We start from the raw sequence: 19,579 nt of genomic DNA, 5'->3' as shown, positions 1-19,579 counted from the left end.
GACTCAATACATTGCTACCTTAATTGTTGGAAAGGATTTCTATATTGATGTACTTGGCTAAAATTTTATCTTGCCTGTACCTCCTTGATTCATGCATCAAATTTAATTCATTGAGTGACGAATTCTTCAAACAAGAGAGAAATGATGGAATATGGGATAATGAATAATTAGAATAATTAAGGTTATTTTAACATATTTGAGTTATCCATTAGAGATATTAGAATAAAGAGCTTTATCATTAATACTAGGATTTATTGTTTTATTTTATCATTGTCTAGGATTTATTTATTATGTCAAATAAAATAAGACATCTAGTTACTAGATACTTTATCTTTATCTTTTGATTTTAGATATATTACGATCCAAGTTTGAATTAGATTTAGATTTTTTATTTTATTATTCTTTCATTATTTTAGAGCTCTACAAATAGAGTTAGGGTTTTTCATTTGTATTCATCTTTTTGATAAATATTGAATAGATTTTTCAAGAGTTCTAGCCTTTCCCTTCCCCCCTCTCTCTCTCTTCACTCCTTTCTCTTTCTCCCTTTTTCCCCTTCTCTCTCCCCATTTTACATCAATTAGTATTGGAATTTTTGTTGCATTATTGATTGACTTGAACAAAAATTTAATGCATAGCTAGCGATATAACTTAATCTTAAAGTATGATATTGGCAAGTTAATAATGCGTTAAACTATAATAGACATAAACTAAGGAAACAAATATTGCCAAAGGTTACTTGTGTAGAAAATTGAACAGCCCGTAATTTACTAGTAACTAAATAATAATTTGCAATTGATTTAAATACAAGTAACTTTGGCCTTTGATTGAAATTGTGAAATATTTAAACCATGTATTATAATTAAATTATTATACCGATCCTTAACTTATTCATATCAAATCCATAATTATTTGAGATCCCAACTTAAAAGGACTTAAGCTTTAATAGGGTTTATCGAGAATTTAGATCCTCTCCATATCTTCCCTCAAAGTAGGGCATTAAATCAAAGTATGTTTTAATATGAGAAAGAATATGAATGCTTACACAAAAGAGGATGGAGGAAAAAATACCATGATGATTCATTGTTTTCCCAACTAACACTATTGATTTTGCTAAATGTTCTTAACGAAGGCGATGAGAAACATCTTCAACAATGCATGGGATAACATTATCCAACTTCCGCCTACTCAATTGCAAGCATTCATTAATAAGCACAAAGCAAACAAGTGAAAATTTGAATATAGTAAAATGAGTTAAGAATATGAATTATGTTGTTATGTTTTTGTTGAAAAACTCATAACAAACACCAAAAAACTCTTTTTTGGTTTCAAAGAAAGAATTCATAGAGACTTACCCTTTTTCAAAGCTCCAACCAAGCATGTGAGCTACCTCAAACAAAGCCAACTTCCACCTCTACACCTTTTTCATGTCATTCTTTAAATATTCTACATGCTCAAACATTGCTAATCCAAAACTTCCAAATTGATGTCTTACTTTTAAAGGGTCTACTTCACGGAAAATTGGGAAAACCAATTTTCACTTTGTCTTTATACAATCCATGATTATAGCTAGCGCGTCAAGACACCATGTGAAATCAGCATAAGATGAAGAGAATATGATAATTGAAATCCTGGCATCCTCAATTGCTCTAACCACAGCTGGGAGAATACCTTCATCCTTCCTAAATTCAGCATTGAAAGCCCTAATATTGTTCTCACATAAAGCATCATATAACTTGTTCTTGAAAAAGCGGGAACAATGATCACTGGCTTGAAAACTTAGAAATACATCATGTCTCCATCCTTGTACAAAAGATTATATATATTATTACAGCCATTAATTATTACTTCTAATTTTAACAAAAAAACTATGCATTCTACAAGCAAAAAAATTGATGCAATAGGCCAATATGATCATATCAAAGCTTCAAAATTTCATAATCAAGGTAAAAGTGTGTAAACAAGTAATAGGCATATAGTCATGGTAAAGCACAAAGACATGTGGAAAAGAATATATATACCTGGTTGCAAGTTATTTTCAAACTTAATGCCTTGTTCAGCTATGTTAGTTCCTAAATGAATTTGTGTATAATGACTACTATCTGTGATGGAAATTTCTACACAATTGCGGACATTCTATGTCACGCCCCAAAAATAGAGGGTGATCGGCACGGGTGTGAACCACTCTCACATTCATGTAAGCCACCAAGTGAATATTTATTCCATTTTTTAAGAAAAGAACAAAAATTCAATCAAATCACATGAGAATTAAAATAACTTCTTTAAATTCATTATCATAAGAAAGTGTCGACGTTTTTGTAGAAATTTCAGCAGAACCTTCCCTATAACTAGGATCTTCTAAAAATTCTACAACAAAAATTCTTTACAAATAACAGTATAAATCAGGAGCGTAGCTCCTTCCAGCCAGCAATCAATATACAGACCAAAATATAAGGTTCATCAACAACTTATGTGGAGCATCTACTCTTTCTTTCAAATCAAAAAGACATACAAATCATATATTTACATTAAAGCAACAATACCAATCAAAAAGGACCACCCACTGTAGCTAGTTGCCCTTTAGAAGTCAATGGTGGGATTAGCCTGAGCTAACAAATCTGAGGCCAAAATAATTTTCCAGTGAATAGCATTCCCATAAAAAAATTCTTAAAATTTTAATCAATAATCTCTAATAATGCTATCAGCTAGTTAAAAGCAATTCCATCAAAATTTATAAACATGAAAGTCATAACAATTTTTACAAAATAAGAGTAATTTGAAAACAATTTATGTTATCATGCTTAAAGAAAATAATCTGCTCTCATGTAACTCAAAGTGATACAAATTACTAGTCAAAATCAAGTAAATTTTGAAAACACATATTAATCAACATTTAAAATTTTTGAGAACTCAACAGAATAAGTTACAAACGTGGATACTTAGTCCACGAGGGTAAATAACCAAATACGGCTTATGCCACAAAAACAAACATGGACACACCAGTCCATGAGGGTAAGTAACCAAACGCAGCCGTAGCTACGAAACAAATGTGGACACACAGTCCACGAGGGTAATTAACCAAACGCGGCTCAAGCCACAGAATCAAACGCGGGTACGACGCCCACGAATAGCAAACGTGAGAATAAAACTCACAAAACAAACTAGCTAGTGTTTAACCACAGCACGCTACGAGCTAACGGAACTGCCGTTAGCAGCAATGCTCTGTTTAGAGTCCTCTCAAAAATTGTGTTTCAACCATGCGAGAAAAATAATTATTTCTGAAATATAATCTACGTTTCCAATACCAAACTCGCATGCATCACTTTAAATTTCAATTTAAAACCTGTTAAAAATAGTCTTTCATAAATAATATACGAACTTGTGTTATCTAAATAATCAAGGATTTCAAGAGTTTAATAAACTGAATAATTCTATAACTCTTTGAAACATATTCCCTGAGGAAATAAATACAAATACCCTCCTTTAAACATCTCATATCGATATCACAAGGTTTCAATACTAAGGTAATTCACAAGAATAAAATATCTCAACGAAAATTTGTTAAAAATAAAAATACCAATAAAATAAATTAAAGGGAATGCTATTCACTTACTTGTTGAAGCTTCAAATTCTCAAAATATTCCTTGCCTTTAATTCTAGTCAAGGTCCCGTTCTTCCTTGCACCCTATCAAAATATATATATAATTAAATGAAAATTTTAACATAATTCCAAATCAATCACCATCATATTTAGAGTTGATCCAAGTGTTATCGTTAACATTACTAATCCCCACTAATTTTTTTAGTTAAACCATCCATTCATGATTCCATAGCTTGCCCACTTATATGCTTCTCCCACCAAACATTGTCCTTCATACTTATAATCTTCCCCATTTTTTTTTTAGGTAAAAATTTTTCATAGGTTTTGCACCAATTACTTTAGGTGCATAAATTCTAATTATTTAAATTATATATCCAAATCACTCTCTTCCTACCTTTCCTTAATAGTTTCTTTAACCATATTCAATTCAATTCAAATCTATTTAGCTCATGGAATTATGACCCACACACACACACACACATAGCAAGTCCTTGAACAAACTTCCAACTTAAATTTGAATCTTCTCCCTCGTATAACAGCACAGCATAACAGTAACAAAAGGCATGCATAATATATATATATATATACTCTTCTTGTTTTTTTTCTCAGCCACGTACAGCCATAACAGCCATAGGGAAGCTAAATTCTTTTATGCCACTTTAATCACCAGTCCACATATATATAGAGTAAAAGAAGCCTAAACGTGAAGCCTTCTCACCTTGACTCACCACGACAGAAAACCAAGATGAAGGAATTGAAACAACCGACTGAACAAGGGAGATGTAATTCGAACATTGTCACGATACACAGCAATGAAAGGAGCTTGACTCCACAGCACCGATACAAGCTTACAACAATAGCTCTACTCTAGTTTTGATACTTTTTGATTTTTCAACTCAGAACACACTGACCGAACAGCATGCAGAAAGAATGCAAAAACAAGCAGCATGTAACAGTAAAGGAGAGCATAAAGCTCACGGTTGAGCTGGGAAAGGAAAGACTCATGAATCCAGCTCTAACGACTAAGTCTTACGGTAACAGCAACCCAAACAGACGACAGAACCCGAGCAGTGATCGAACTCAACGAAGACAGCCAGAAACAGAATGGAGAACGATAATAAAGACAGGGAATACAGGGAAAACGAACCAGAGAAACTTATAGCTTCAACAGCAAGGGAGATGAGTCGGTGATCACTGAAACAAGAAAAGGTCAGAGGTATAGGAAGGTTAAGTCGATCATATTCTCATACTCTCGTTCTCTCTCTGTTTTTCTGGAATGGCTGAGGAAGAGAAGGAAGCTTTTATCATATTTAGAAAAGGGTAATTTCATAATTTTGGAGAAGCTGGAAAAAAATAAAATTCTCTTTTGTTGCATCAGGGATTCGAACCGAAAACCTTCAAGTTGCGTGGCATACATATTTCCATTGTACCAGTACTCCTCATTGTTATAATTATCCCAAACATAACTAGATATATTCATATAGTTAATTCAATAAGTGTATATATATATATATATATATATTATTTAAGGCTATTACATTCCACTTGAATGATTGAGAGAGTTTGAGTTCAGCCTTTAATGCTGAATAGATTGAGTATATATAAATGATTAACTTTTAATGTTGAGAAGCACTGATTGGAAAGAACTTTTTGGCTAATACCATCAATCCACACAAAAATATAAGGGTTGGTGTTATTTATGGGTCTTTTTGCATTCATATTATGGAAGCATTGAAACCTTCTTGGCTTGATTATCAAAATCCATATCATAATCATTGAGAACTTTTCACAAATTGATAATGACAGAGGAGAATCGCTAACTTTATTGAGCATTAACTCTCTTGGGAACTCTTTTTGTGGCAAAACATAGTTTAATTTTCCTTGTTTGGTGAAAATTGCTTGCCACACATTACAAAAATAATGATAAATGATACACAAATAAAAAAAATATCATAATTGAAGAAACAAATAGAGACCTGATCCAATACTCTGCCTTTAGAAATCATAGTCAATGATTTGTAATTTATGGCACTAAATATTTCTAGGTTTGGTGGCATCCCTAAAATATATTGAATATGCTCGCAATTGTCCAAGTTAAGACTTTTCATTTTGCAACATTCTTCAATGCATGTAGGAAGAGTTGTGAATTCTTCATAACTTAGGTCTAACTGTATCAAATTTAGGAAGTAAGAAAGACACAAAGCAAGAGAGTCAGTTGACAAATTGCAATTTGAAAAATAAAAATATTCCATTTTTGAAGACTCATTTCTTTAGTCTATGCTTGCTTCTTCTCCATCTATCTTCAAATATCACATCTCATGACAAAGATTTATGCAACGTGACCAAAGGTTTGACAACATAAAAAAGCTAGCAGGTAGTTGCTTAAGCTAATAACACTCCTCCATGTTTAAAATTTCAAGCCCAATGAGTTTGCAAATTAAAGATGGAAATTCTATTATGGTTATCCTATCCAAATCGAGTGTTCTCATCTTTGTCATCTTCACTAATATTTCTAGGAAATATTGTAGATTTGAACATCCTAACAGGTTGAGATGTTTAAGAGATTCCATGTTAAGCCCAAATGGTAAAACCTTCAAATTTTTGCATTGCATAGCGCTCAATCTTTTGAGTTTACTTAAACTTCCAATAGAATCATGAATTTCAATTAAGCTTGTACAATTATCAAGATACAACTCTGTTAAATTAGAAGCTCTTGATAAGTCTAGCATTAGTTGTAAGAACTTACAACTTTTAAATTCCATGTGCCTTAAACTCTCAAACTTCTGCAAATCTTTAGTAAACAATTACATTTACAAATTATAAAAAGAAACAAAAACATTCTAATCAACTATACTTACTATGTTAAATGAGTGGAGCAATTCAATATAACTTAAGGACAAGTCCACATAGACAAGTTCTATTGGACAAAAATCAAGTGGTAAAAATCTAAAGGGGTTATTCCACTCCAACCACGTTAAACTATTTGGGAGATATGTGAGGCCTTTAGAAAAGCATACATTCTTTATCACAAGCATTTTGAGTTTCTTCATCTTCACAAATGCCTCTCCACTCCATTATACTTCTTTACCTTGAGATAAGTCTAGAATTCTGGTCTCAAGTTTATTAGTTCCCTTTCAAAATGAGAAGCACACAATAAATTTCAAACTTTAGATATGCATCAATATTGATTAAATTTTTTAAAGAAATTAAAAATGCATGTTGGTGGTCTTATGATGTCAGGTTGTAAGATTTGAAGAATGTCTTTATAAAACCATAACCTATAACGTTTACTAGGCTCATCTTGTGATTCTTGACAAACAATCTCTTTACCCATATCTTCTATCAAATCATGCGTTATCATACAATCTCCTTCAATCTTTATAAGGATTTATCAATGAGTACTTTAATAGCATATTCTAGTTGGATTTCACAAAGGCATAGTAACCTACACTTAACATCACTTAATTTCTCACCATTGAAGAAACAAGCCAAGTCAAGAAAAACTTTTTTCTCGAAGTCTCCTAAAGCATTGTAGCTTAATTGAATGACTTCCAAAACTCTTTCATGTGACATTGCTTTAAACTGATCCAAGGAAAGACTCCATTGATCAACTCCTTTACCATATAAATTAGAGCCTATAACTTCTAAAGCTAATGGGAAGCCACAAGAATAAAGTATTGCATGGTTGGAAACCTCTATGAAGTTATACTCCACATTCTCTTTTTTAAAGGCATGCCAACTAAGCAATTAAAGAGATTCATCTTCATTTTATTTTCTAACTTCATAAATATATTTAACATGAGTATGACTTACTAACAATTGTTTATTCCTTATTGTGATGACAACTTACTTCCCAAACCAAACCAATCACAACTCCCAGCTAGTGCTTCTAATTGTACTAATTCATCAACATCATCAAGAATCAAAAGAATTTTCTTTTGACTAAGCCTACATTTTGTTATTGGTATTCCTTCATGAAAATAACCTAGTTTAAGATCCTTCTCCATGACTAATTTATAGAGTAATGTCTCTTGAAGATTTGGCAAACCATTTGGCATTTTGAACTCTTTTCTTACATTAGAAAGAAAGCATAAGCCTTCAAAATGATCAGCTATCAAGTTATACAAGGCTCTTACAATTGTTGATTTACCTATTCCACCAACCCCCCAAATCCCTACCATTTTAGTTTTCTTGGTAGACCAAAGCTCTAAAAGTGAGATCACTTCTTTCATGTGTGACACGAGTCCAATTGGATAGCGATTAATGTATAAGAGATCATGATTAATCCTAGTAGGGACTTCACCAATGATCTTTTTAATAGATTCATGTTCTTTTGCAATCCTGACCAATTCATAAAAAATTTACTTTAGTCAAATAAAAAATTACTATACTCTAATCTAAGGGGGAAAACTCTATCGACTTCACTTTTCCTGCCAATAGAATAAGTTTTATACCACCTTTTCAATTATTAAACAATAGATAAGTGTTGTGAAATTATTAGAAGTTCTCAGACTATAATTTCAAACCCAAACCTAATTATTAGAAAAAGTTAATTTTATATGACAAGGGATAAATGTAATTGTAAGTATGATTATGTATATATTTCTCTAATTAATTGAATAGAACCTCTGCATGTTGCTGGAAGAGTATAGGGCATGCGTAATTATTGTTTGTGTTATCAAAAAAGCACATTTTGCAAGGATTATGTATATATATTGTAAACGTGAAAATAATGATACCAAACTAGCCAAGTCTTCATTATCATCTTGGATTTATATTCTAGAAGGTATAGAACTCGAGAGAGAAACTAACTTTAAGAAAATATTCAAATTCAATTCTTTTATGATGAAATACAAGGAGTGAGGCCTTATTTATACTAATTCCTAAGGCCAAATGTCAAACAATAACATTAAAACAAAATAGGGTTACACAATTTATGAAGGTTATGATAATCCATGAGGGGTTATGTAATTAATGAAAGAGTTATTAGAATTCATGGAGAGGTTATGGAGAGACATGGAATTAAGCTTTTGGAATTCCATGTGATTTTTTAGTTTCATTCTCCTCAGGTTAGACGTGACTCGCAAGTCAAATTCAACGTCATTATCAACATCGAGTACAGAAACACCATAAGCATTAGGCAATTCAACTTTATATGATTCATTATTGATATTTTGCACAAATCTTAAATGATTCATGAGCTCAATGTGACAACTTGGCAATTGGTTGTTTAGGGAAGCGTTCATTCCTTAAATGAATCCAAGCCAAATCTCCCACCATATGAAAGCATGTTTCTTAAGCTTCATTGCAACAATTTTAATTTTTTGCTCCTCAGGAATCTCTTTGTATGCAAATACTCATTTGACGGTGTGAAGTGAATCTACGAACTCGTTTGGTGGAAGTTTTCCATTAAATTTAGGACTTTCCACCTTAATATTGGTAGAATAGAATTGTTACCTTTAACACCTGTGGCTACTACTAGAAGAAGAATTGCTACTATTAGAGTCTCTTTCTCTGTCTTTTCTTTAGTTATTCAATAGGGCTTGTTGAAGTTCAATAATACCCTTTAATTCCTAAATTTGATGTCTCAAATCTTCAATCTCAACTTCATGCACACTTTTAAATCTTACAAGCATTTTGGACTTATAAGAAATGTTAGGAATCTTGGAGTAGAAATGTAATAACCTAGAAAAAAAATTTAATTAAATATATTATTGTGTTTTGATTGTAGTTATATTATTTTTGGGACAATTATGACAAGAGGGAGTACTGGTATAGTAGAAGTATGCACATAAAGTATCCCTTAGGTTCAAAGTTTGAATTTGTTTGAGCATATGGCGAGATTTTTTAAAAAATTATTTTCAACATTTAAAATTACCAAAATGCCACCACCTATCAGATATATTTGTTTTCTCTTCATTCTCCTTCATTAACCACGTTTCTGCATCAGGGGGAGGGAGAGAAAAATCTAGAAACCTCAGGTGCCGTCTCTATCTTTGTTCCTTTTGTAAGTCTCAATTCCTTCCATCCCTTCATTCCTTACTATCGTTGACGTGAGAGTTGAGTTGTTGTGAGTCTTCTGTCGCAGCTTTACCGTTCTTGAAGATCCTTTCTTTTCTGCTTCTCGCAGCCGAACAATTTTCTCCATCCATTCTTTTTGTTTGACCATGGTGATAATGTGAGGAGCTAATTTAGTGTCATAGGAGGTTCGTATTAGGAGATTTAAAGGCTAGATATCACTGTCTTCTTCCTCCCCTATTGAGCTGCAAGAATTCCGTCTCCTCCTCTATTTCTAGCACTAACAGTTTAAGATAGGAATTCCAAATCTTTTCTTCTTAATTGTCTTCATGCCTTTATGGGTTTATGTTGTAATGAATGAGATTTTGATGCTTTTGTGGGCTGTTGTGTGTATGTGAACAAGGAAGATAAATTCATTAAGTTGAAACCTTAAGTATTAGGAGGAAGAGGATGATGGTGTGGATTGAAGCTCTAATGAAATTTGACTTGTTTATTGGTTATAATATTGATAAAAAAATTTGGAAGTTAAATTGAAGAGGAAGAGGTTGGTATTTGTTCAAGAAATTGGTGCCCATAAGGTGCTTGATAAAATTCCCATTAGGAAAGCTCTGCTTGAAATTGCAATTATTAAAATCTCATTAAATTCATTGAAAGATATAATTGGTTGGGATGCTATTATCTTATGAAATTAACTTGAAAATTTCAAAAGGAGATACTTGAGTAGGTATTTTTTCTATAACCTTGTTGGATTTTGCAAGAAACATGAATTGGATTGGATGTTGCTCATTTGTGAAACTAAATCGAACATTGCGAAAAAAATTTTATCTAAGTTATTGAGAGATTAATTGAATTCTCGTGAGTTTTATGGTTGATAATTTATAAACCATAGTATTGTCATATGATTTAATTTTTGGACTTGTATGTTATAAGAGCATACTCAATATTTTAGATAAGGGGAGTATACATATGAGATAACTACGATATTAGAGAAGCATTTAAGACATGGATTGTGGTGTTTTTTTTTATTTGTTAACTGTCATAGTTAACTGGGGTTTGTCTTAATTGATTTAATTTCTTCATATGTACAAAAATATACTCATATAGGGTGTTTTGAGGAAGAGGATCTTGATAAAAGTGATAGAGAGTGAGCTATAAAAGTTAGGAAGACTTATCAAGTAATTAGATAACGTCCCAATTAATTTTTATATTATAAAGTTTTCTTTATCAAAATATTGTTTTCAATAATTTATAGATATTTGTATATTTCTATTACTTTAGTTACTTCTATTAATTAAATTGTTCTGCTTCTTGAAGTCATGATTTATATTTTTCATATTGATGAAAATTCTTTTATAAATTTTGGTGGTCCTATATTTGATAAAGCCAACTATGAAAATTTGTGAATAGTTTATGAGATATTAATTGTGAATTTTCATATTTAGAAGTATTGATGTTTTTATATGTTTCATGTGAGTTTGATATTAAAAAGAAAAATTATATTTTGAAAGTGATAATTTTTCCGTATGTTTGAAAGTGGATTTAGAAATGGACTGTATAAAGAACGCTGGTTGCTAACAGCAGTTCCGTTAGCCCTTAGTGCGCCATGGTCAATTACTAGCTAGATTGATTTTCATGACCTTTGTTATCACGTCTGTTATTCATAGGTCTCGTACTTGTGTCTATTTCGTGGCCTCAACAACGTCTGGTTACTTACTCTCATGGACTATGTGTCCACGTCTATTTCATGGTTTCGGCTGTGTTTGGTTATTTGCCCTCGTGGACTGTGTGTCCACATTTGTTAATTGTTCTGACAAGTGCCTATAAAAAATGAATTTGATTATTTAATGATTTTATATCCCATTGGTTTTTAATTAGTAATCTATTTATAATTACTCATTTTGTTTATCAGCTTCCTTGAAATCAAGTGATAATAATATTTGATATGATAATTTAATGGCTCAAGATTTTTATCTAAAAGTTATATAGAATCCTTTTATTTTGAATTTATTTAAATCTTCATGAAGATAGTTGTGTTTTTAATTTACATAATTGCTTTTAACTTTCCTTTTATTCATGTTTAATTATTTATTTTGGGACGTTATTCACTAAAAATAATTTTGGTCTCAGATAATGTAGCTGACACTAAACCACTTGTTGAACATTGAGAAGTTTATGAATAACTAAATGTGGAGGAGTTAATGATTAAACTTTCTCTTGATGTAAAGTTTTAATTATGAAATTTTATTTTATAAACTTTTTGTTAGGTGCTCCACATAGTCTGTGGTTAGATTATTTATGTTGTTATATATATATATATATATATATATTTTGTCTGCTGGCTAGAAGGAGCTCTGCTCCTAATTAACTTGATATTTTTAATTGAGATATTGTGATGTAGAATTTTTGGGAGATCCTATTTATAAAGAAGATTCTATCGAAATTTCTACAAAAACACTGAAACTTTTATTATAGGAGAACATTAGTAAAGGTGTTACAAATTTCAAGTCTAATTATGTTTTATAAATAAATATTAAATATTATATTAAGGTTCCCTTTATCATGGCTTAAGGGATGGATGATTATGCATACATCCCGTGCCAGTCACGACTAATTTTTAAGACGTGACAAGAAAAAAGAAATATTGCAATAAAATAGGGGTAGAATAGTAGTTTTAGAAAAATCTGTGGCAAGAGTGCAATTTCAAAAAATTCAAGGCTAACTTTGCAATTTTGTTAAAGATTAGGGGTAGAAATGTAATTTTAGGAAATTCAAGGCCCATATGCAATTTCTACAAAAGTGTAGGGGTCACAGTGAAATTTTGGAAAGTTAAGGGATCAAATTGCAATTTTTGGAAGCATATGTTGACTGGACTACTGACGTGGCAGGAATGACAATGTCAAAATATGGTTGGCTAACATCATGTTGATTGGACGCCTTAGTAATGATGTGGCAATGATGAATTTTGGATGCTGACATGGCACACTAGGACACGTGGCAGCTTATGAATGGATGACACATGGCATATGATGTGGTCATCTTCAACTCCGGCTATGGCTAAACCTAACTCGTTGGCAACATCAGTTTGGCTAAAAAATGCTTGAAAGATAGTGTTTTGAAAATAACATTGATCGCTCCTATTGTATACTTCGAAATCGCTCCTACAGCAATCATCGAACTCCAACTAAGTTTTCAAGCATTCTCTATCTTTGGGAACCCACTTTAATACTAAACTGGTATAAAACTCAAGAGAGAGAACTCTCACTTTAAGAAATACTAAAATTCAATTCTTCAATGATGAAATATAAGGAGTGAGGCCTTATTTATACTAATTCCTAGGGCCAAATTTCAAACACTAACATCAAAACTAAATAGGGGTTATACACAGTTTTTGAAAGTTATAAAAATTTATGAGGAATTATGTAATTAATGAAAGAGTTATAGAATTCATGATGAGGTTCGGGAGAGGCGTGGAATTAAGTTTCTAGAATTTCATGGAATTTTTCCATTTCATTAGATATGTTGTTCTATATATAACAGTAATATTGTAATTAACCATGCATAAATTTTCCATCCTGTTAGATGTATGTCTATTAAAATAATACCCAATAGTTTTTTTCAAAAAAAAAAAAACAAAGAAAAAGTAAACGAGAAAATGGGAGAAAAATATGCTTGGGTTTGAGATGACAGCCTTACAAGTTAGTTGCTTGGAACAAAGCCAATCTCCATGTTTCCACCTTCTCGTTATTGTCTTTGAATTGTCTCTCTAGTCTCGCCAATGTTTTTGCATAGCTTCCCCTTGGACGTCGAAGCTCCGATGGATCCACATAATAATAGATTGGATAAATCAGTCGACCTTCTTTCTTGTAGCACTCCAGAATCTTTGCAAGTTCTTCCAAGCAAAATCTCGAGCCAGCAAAGTTTTTGGAGAAAACTATGATTGCTACTCTGGATTCTCGTATGGCATGTAAAAGTGCAGGTCTGATTTCTTCTCCAGTTCTGATGCCTTCCTCGTCAATAAAGGCACGAATTCCTCTTTGGCGCATAGCTTCGTGGAGATTGCCAATGAAAACTAAGGAAGACGTCATAAGTCCATTTGTAAGTGATGTAAGAAGATCCTGCTTGCTGTGCCATGATAATCTCATCAGACTCACGAAGTTGCATGAAAATTAAATGGCAGAAGTGCAAAGCAAATTAAGAAGATCAAATCCCCCTGGAATGAAATCTTACGGAGTTGAGCGCATGATATTAGAGTAATGACTACAGATCAAGAAAATGACGCAAGCGTTGAATAAAGAGGGAAGGGGTCTTCCACGTACTGAATAAAATATGTAGGAAGTTGGGAAACGTGAATTTTATCTTTATCTAAATTTATTAATTGTAATATAAATGTGAATTTTTTTATTTAAATATAAACAAAATTAAATTTTTTTAATACATAATACGTTAATCACTATTCATTAATTTCAATAAAATGATTAGAAGTGTTTTATAATAAAAGAAGAGCGACTAGGAAAGTAGAAATGTCGGGACGTTAGGAGAAGGAATTAATTACATGCAATCTTATTAAAATGCTCTTCCTGTCATTTGTTTACTTAAAATGTATTTTTGTGTCATTTTTCATAACATTCATCTTGATAGTTTTTAAATAAAAAAAGTTACTCCGTTCGTTTTTATTTATAGGAGAAAGGGTCACTTTTAGTTTATTTTTTATATAAGTAAAATTACATTTTTTAATAAAAATTTATTATAATTTTTTTAAATTATTTCTCATAATTTCTTCAATCACTTTCATAAAAAATAATTAAATAAAAAATTTATATTAATTAATTTTTTAAACTATGTGATAATCCCTTCATCCCAAATTATAAGACACTTTTAGACAAAATCTCATATATCAATAAACTTCATTAAACACACTCAACAACCTTATATTTTTAAAATAAAAATATAAACTTTTAAAAATATTCATCATTTAATATATTAAAAAGAGAAGGGATGAAAATTAATTATAGAGAGAGAAAGGATAATATTAAAATTGGTGCATTTAATGAAACCTTAATCTACCTAAAGTATCTTATATGTTAGGATAAAAAAATTATTTAAAATGTGTTATACAATTTGAGATAGAGGGAGTATAATTTATTTTATAAATAAAAATGAAAGGAGTACGTACTCCATACCATTGACCGGAAAGCTTTTCAGGAGTTTCTTGTTAGTGGTATCATGAAGGATAAACTGTCATGCACTAATTCCTGCTTCCTCCTCCAATGGGAGGGTTAGATCGTAACGGTTTCATAAGGGAACCTGATGCGAAAGCTCCGCGAGGCTTCCTCACATGGAAGGAAATCATGGATACGTGCATTTCAACACACATACATGGGAAATGGATAGGCTGGGTCCACAAATCCTCATTTTTAAAAGTTTAGTTTATCTAATTTTGACCATTTTCTAAAGCCTTGTTCTTATTCAAATGGATTCAGGAGTTCTTTAATTTAATCACAAAAAGAAGAATAGGCGTGTAAACAACGTACCCCTAAAACTATCAACTTGAGTGCCTTGTGAAAATTAAAAATCTTTCCTTCACTATCAAATACAGCGTGACTTAAGCATTCTGTCTATGATTACCTACTTTACACAAGTTAAACAAGTGACTTTATATATCAAGTAAAAGATGTGGTATTAATAATAGTAGATAAAAAAGAATATACTCCAATTTCTATGAAAAACAAGAATTCCTTACATCTGGATCAAAAGATATAGTGAATTCTCCCTCATATAACTAATGCCTGTTTACAAAATTAAGAGGAAGCTACAATCTGTAATAGCATTAATTAATGAAACAGGGTGCATGAAAGAAGCTAACCAATCCTCAATATCTCAAGTTTTAACACAACTTATTGTTATAACCCCCAAATGGAAGCAAAAGCATTTTCACAAGCTAGAAATACACTACTACAAAATACCCCCTTACTTGACGGTTATTTTAGAAATTATTTGACAGTTTTTAACCGTCAAGTAATAAGGCGCTATATATTTATTTGACGGTTAAAAACCGTCAAATATTTTAAAGATTACTTGACGGTTATTTCAAAATAACTATCAAATAATCACTTAAACATTTACATATACTGCAGCAATATACTTGACGGTTATTTTAAATAACCGTTAAGTATTTAGTAATATTTGACGGTTATTTTGTAACAAGCGTCAAATATGCTTTCGCAAATTCTGTGTGCCAAATACTTGACGGTTATTTGAAATAACCGTCAAGTAAACTTATACTTGACGTTTCTTTCTAAATAACCGTCAAGTATTTATGATGTGTTTTTTTAAAAGCTGAAAGCAGCCCCCTACAAATACAAAGCAATCAAATATATATACCAGCCAGCCAACAATAAAAAACAATTGAATCATTATTTATATTGAAATTACAATCTAAATATCTTTAATTTATCTTATATCTACCTATACTCTAAACCCGATGTCATAAAAAAATCTATAACTTTACCTACTTTACAAGTTTAAATTTCAAAATTAATTGGCCTCAGACATAAAATTGACCAAAAAAATAAATGTGTATACCAAAACTAATTGGGCCTTACCACTGCTGCTATCCACATGTTAAACACAGCTTGAGCTACCTCTTCAAGGCTTTCCTTTATATGTGCAGCTGCATACTGAATACAGTAGGCATCCTCGAAGTACTGTATGCAAAGAGTTACAACAAATTCAAGTTAATAGCTATCTAACAAAAGTTGTTAAAATTTATAATTTAAGTATCATTAAATTTAATATATACTTTGTTAGGTAATGTGGTAGGGGCATGGGTGATAATATCCTTCAAGAATCTCATCAAGCAATAGCCACAGTCATTGCTCTGATATGTCTGGAGTGGACACTGTGCAAAAAAATCACATATCAATAAAATAATAGTTAAAAGGCCACGATTTGTTAATTAAAAACTCAGTCCATTAGGTTTACCTTAACTGTGACCCATGTCTCACAAGAGTCCAATACCCTTAAGCTAGGGGACAAGGTCTTGTTGGTCGCAGTTCGATACAAGACCACAGCTCTAAAAAGGAAATAAAGAATAAATGTTAGAAATTCAATATATATGGATATTAAAATAACAATTAATAAAAATTTAACTTACTTATTAAAAAGTTCTACCATATCTGGCCTATTGCTTGGTTCTCCGTTAAGAGGATCAAGATACCAAATTTTTTAAGCAACAGGGTTAACCACAATAAGCATCCAGTGCCCCCTAATAAGAAATAACAAGTGTTATCAAATAAGTAAATATAAAAAATATTTACTTGTACCAAAAGTAGCTAGAAAGTGGCTTACCCTTGACAGTAAGAAGCAAGAAGTAAAGTATCATTGCTTGCTCCCCTATCCTTAAATTGATTTGAAAGCTGCCTTGCTTGATCTTCAAGAGCTTCCTTTGTAATTCCATTATAGGCAGAGACATCGTGGGGATTAATCAGCTTGAATCTCGACTCAAGGCTGCCAGGAACCACAAATGAGGTATAAAGTTATCCAACAATAATTGATATAAAAAATTTATCCCAACAATCTATTTTGTCCTATAAATTCAATATAACTCAATCATATCTAATCAAGTTATCTAACAACAAAATTAATCACCATCATCACAACAAGGGAAGCAAATTTTCAACAAATTCATAAAATGCCCAATAGTAAATTAATTTTCATATAATTTTAAATTTAATTTCAGAACTAACAAAGAACTGAAAACAAAAGCCTATATACATTCAATCACAAATCGTAGTTCTAATGAACAAAAAATTCATATTCCAATTGTTAATTCCAATCAACTCCCTAATTACAATCAATTAACAACAATATCACAAGGAAGAAGGATAGGCCAACTTACTTAAGAGAGGCAGAGCACGAGGATGAAGAAGAAGAGCAGGGGAAGGAGGAAAGAAGACAACTCGCATTTTGCACTATTGAGAAGCAAGTAGGGGAATTTGAAGTCAGATTTACCCTAAACACTAAACCCAAAAATGAATTAAACAGATGAAGAAGAAATTAAACTTATATATGGAAGACGGAGAACGAACCCAAAACGCCAGAAATGAAGACTTGGATGAACGAACAACCCACAAACCCCAAAAAATGGAACCCACGAGCAAAACCCAAGAAGAATCGAGTCTAAATCTGTGTTTTTGGGCAGTTTTAGTGACGGAAAATGATTTCCGAGCACTCTAGGTGTATTTTCGAAAACGTTTGAGTTGCAGAAATGTGAAAATGAAAGGTTCTGGAGCGTAAATTTAAAAGGCAATACTTGAGGGTTATTTCATAATAACCATCAAGTATTTATTGCTTGACACTTGTTATTAAAAAACCATCAAATAAAACTCAGACATACTTGACGGTTATCAATAAACAAGCGTCAAGTAATTAATTTTTTTATTTTTCCTTTTAAACCATATATTTGACACTTTTTACAAATAACCGTCAAAAAGACAATACTTGATAGTTATTTCATAATAACCGTCAAGTATATATTACTTGACGCTTGTTATTAAACAACCGTCAAATAAAATGCAGACATACTTGACGGTTATTAGTAAACAAGCGTCAAGTAATTAATTTTTTTTATTTTTCCTTTTGAACCATATATTTGACACTTTTTTACAAATAACCGTCAAGTCCTCCAAAATATACTTGACGGTTATTGTAAAACAAGCGTCAAATATATTTATAAAAAAATCAAATCTGGGATGCATATATATTTGACGGTTATGCCAATATAACCATCAAATATATACTAAATACTTGACGGTTGTTTTGAAACAACCGTCAAGTATTTAGCGCCTTTTTTATTTGTCATTTTTCACTTATAACCGTCAAATATAAGCCGTCATATTTAGCTTATTCTGTTGTAGTGATATGAGATACTAAAATGCCACTAAACATTTACAACTTATAAATAAAAACAATAGAGCTATTCAATCCCTTTGCATATTATATGCAATACCTTCCTTTTAAAGAGGGCATGTGAAGGGTACTAAATAAAAACCATGAGAATACTTATAGATTCTTAATGTTAGAGGTTTTAAATTTCAAAGGTGAATATATGCATTGAACTAGCATTGCTTTTGCGGTATTCAAATTAGGTGTTCATGGAAGTCTCATGAAGATTTTTTGTTGAAATATTTATAAATATTTATAGATTTGTATTAATTAGCCCAAACATATTAATCATTATGATCTTGTATGGATCATAATAGGTGGACAACACAAGTGAGCCAATGGACAGAGGCCCAATCTACAACCTTGTAGCCGTTAGCTATTCCTTATCTCTCAACTGATGACTAGGTCAAAAGTAATGTGAGATAATTAATTCATTTATGTATTAAAGCAGTTATTGATCTGAAGTTTGATGAGGCTATTAGCTCCTTTTAATTTTACCTAAAATACTTTAGATTTGTTTATATTTGTTAAGTATTGGAAAAAGCAATATTTTGCTTCTTATGCTCCATGCTAATAGCCAGTTACTAGCTAGTGATCAAGTAAATGAGACAATGTACTTGTGATCATGCCACCTTAATAGAAAATTTTCTATTTGACATATTTATTCAATGATTCATATCCATTTTAATATGTTTAACTACAACTTGATTTGTCTCAAGCAACCTATTTTAATTGAATGTTTAGAAATCTAATGCACACTCCTAGTTTGATACATGTTTAAGGGGTGTAAGGTTGCTTAAGTTTTCACATCCTCAAAATTAACATTGAGAAGGACCATTTTAAAATTTGCATATAAAGAATTTTGTGTGCTTTCCCTATAAATGACAACTTTGAAGGTGCTAAAATATGCGTTGGCCTTTGATCTAGATTTTGCTTTATGTACCCCTTGGTAAATACTTGCAAAATTCTAGCAAGTAAATACTAAGATCATTTTGAAAAATTCTTGTATACTGAAAGGTA

The 19,579-nt window shown here is 31.4% G+C and overlaps 2 protein-coding genes across 3 annotated transcripts; both read right to left on the bottom strand.

Annotated features, from left to right (window-relative positions):
- Positions 1-1,402: 1,402 nt before the first annotated feature.
- LOC129308121 (disease resistance protein RPV1-like) lies at positions 1,403-13,786 on the bottom strand. Of its 2 annotated transcripts, none has more exons than XM_054949139.1 (3): positions 13,310-13,786; positions 3,611-3,682; positions 1,403-1,800 (listed from the first exon to the last, which is right to left on the bottom strand). In XM_054949139.1, exons 1-2 carry the CDS (start codon positions 13,756-13,758, stop codon positions 3,658-3,660), a joined length of 474 nt encoding a protein of 157 aa, XP_054805114.1. In that variant the 5' UTR covers positions 13,759-13,786; the 3' UTR covers positions 1,403-1,800; positions 3,611-3,657. The 2 variants fall into 2 exon arrangements, with proteins under 2 accessions (XP_054805114.1, XP_054805124.1); XM_054949149.1 differs by having other exon boundaries at positions 1,403-1,679.
- Positions 13,787-16,203: 2,417 nt separating this feature from the next.
- On the bottom strand, positions 16,204-17,091 carry LOC129292721 (uncharacterized). The gene is made up of 5 exons (XM_054930375.1): positions 16,964-17,091; positions 16,770-16,880; positions 16,598-16,688; positions 16,416-16,514; positions 16,204-16,320 (listed from the first exon to the last, which is right to left on the bottom strand). Exons 2-5 carry the CDS (start codon positions 16,787-16,789, stop codon positions 16,204-16,206), a joined length of 327 nt encoding a protein of 108 aa, XP_054786350.1. The 5' UTR covers positions 16,790-16,880; positions 16,964-17,091.
- Between the last annotated feature and the right edge of the window lie 2,488 nt (positions 17,092-19,579).

The sequence above is a fragment of the Prosopis cineraria genome, unplaced genomic scaffold, assembly GCF_029017545.1.
Source record: "Prosopis cineraria cultivar Desert tree isolate PC_DT_omini unplaced genomic scaffold, ASM2901754v1 PC1, whole genome shotgun sequence".
Taxonomy (NCBI): Eukaryota; Viridiplantae; Streptophyta; class Magnoliopsida; order Fabales; family Fabaceae; genus Prosopis; species Prosopis cineraria.
This window is presented reverse-complemented; position numbering and strand designations above follow the sequence as displayed.

Excerpts from the sequence above, each read along its gene's own strand:
- LOC129292721 (XM_054930375.1), bottom strand. The coding sequence starts at position 16,789 with ATGGTAGAACTTTTTAATAA. Across the intron at positions 16,515-16,597 it reads AGACATGGGTCACAGTTAAG|TGTCCACTCCAGACATATCA; the intron begins GTAAACCTAATG and ends TTTTTTGCACAG. Across the intron at positions 16,321-16,415 it reads CTACCACATTACCTAACAAA|TACTTCGAGGATGCCTACTG; the intron begins GTATATATTAAA and ends CTTTGCATACAG.
- LOC129308121 (XM_054949139.1), bottom strand. The coding sequence starts at position 13,758 with ATGAGATTATCATGGCACAGCAAGCAGGATCTTCTTACATCACTTACA. Across the intron at positions 3,683-13,309 it reads TTGTTCCAAGCAACTAACTT|GGTGCAAGGAAGAACGGGAC; the intron begins GTAAGGCTGTCA and ends ATATTTTGATAG.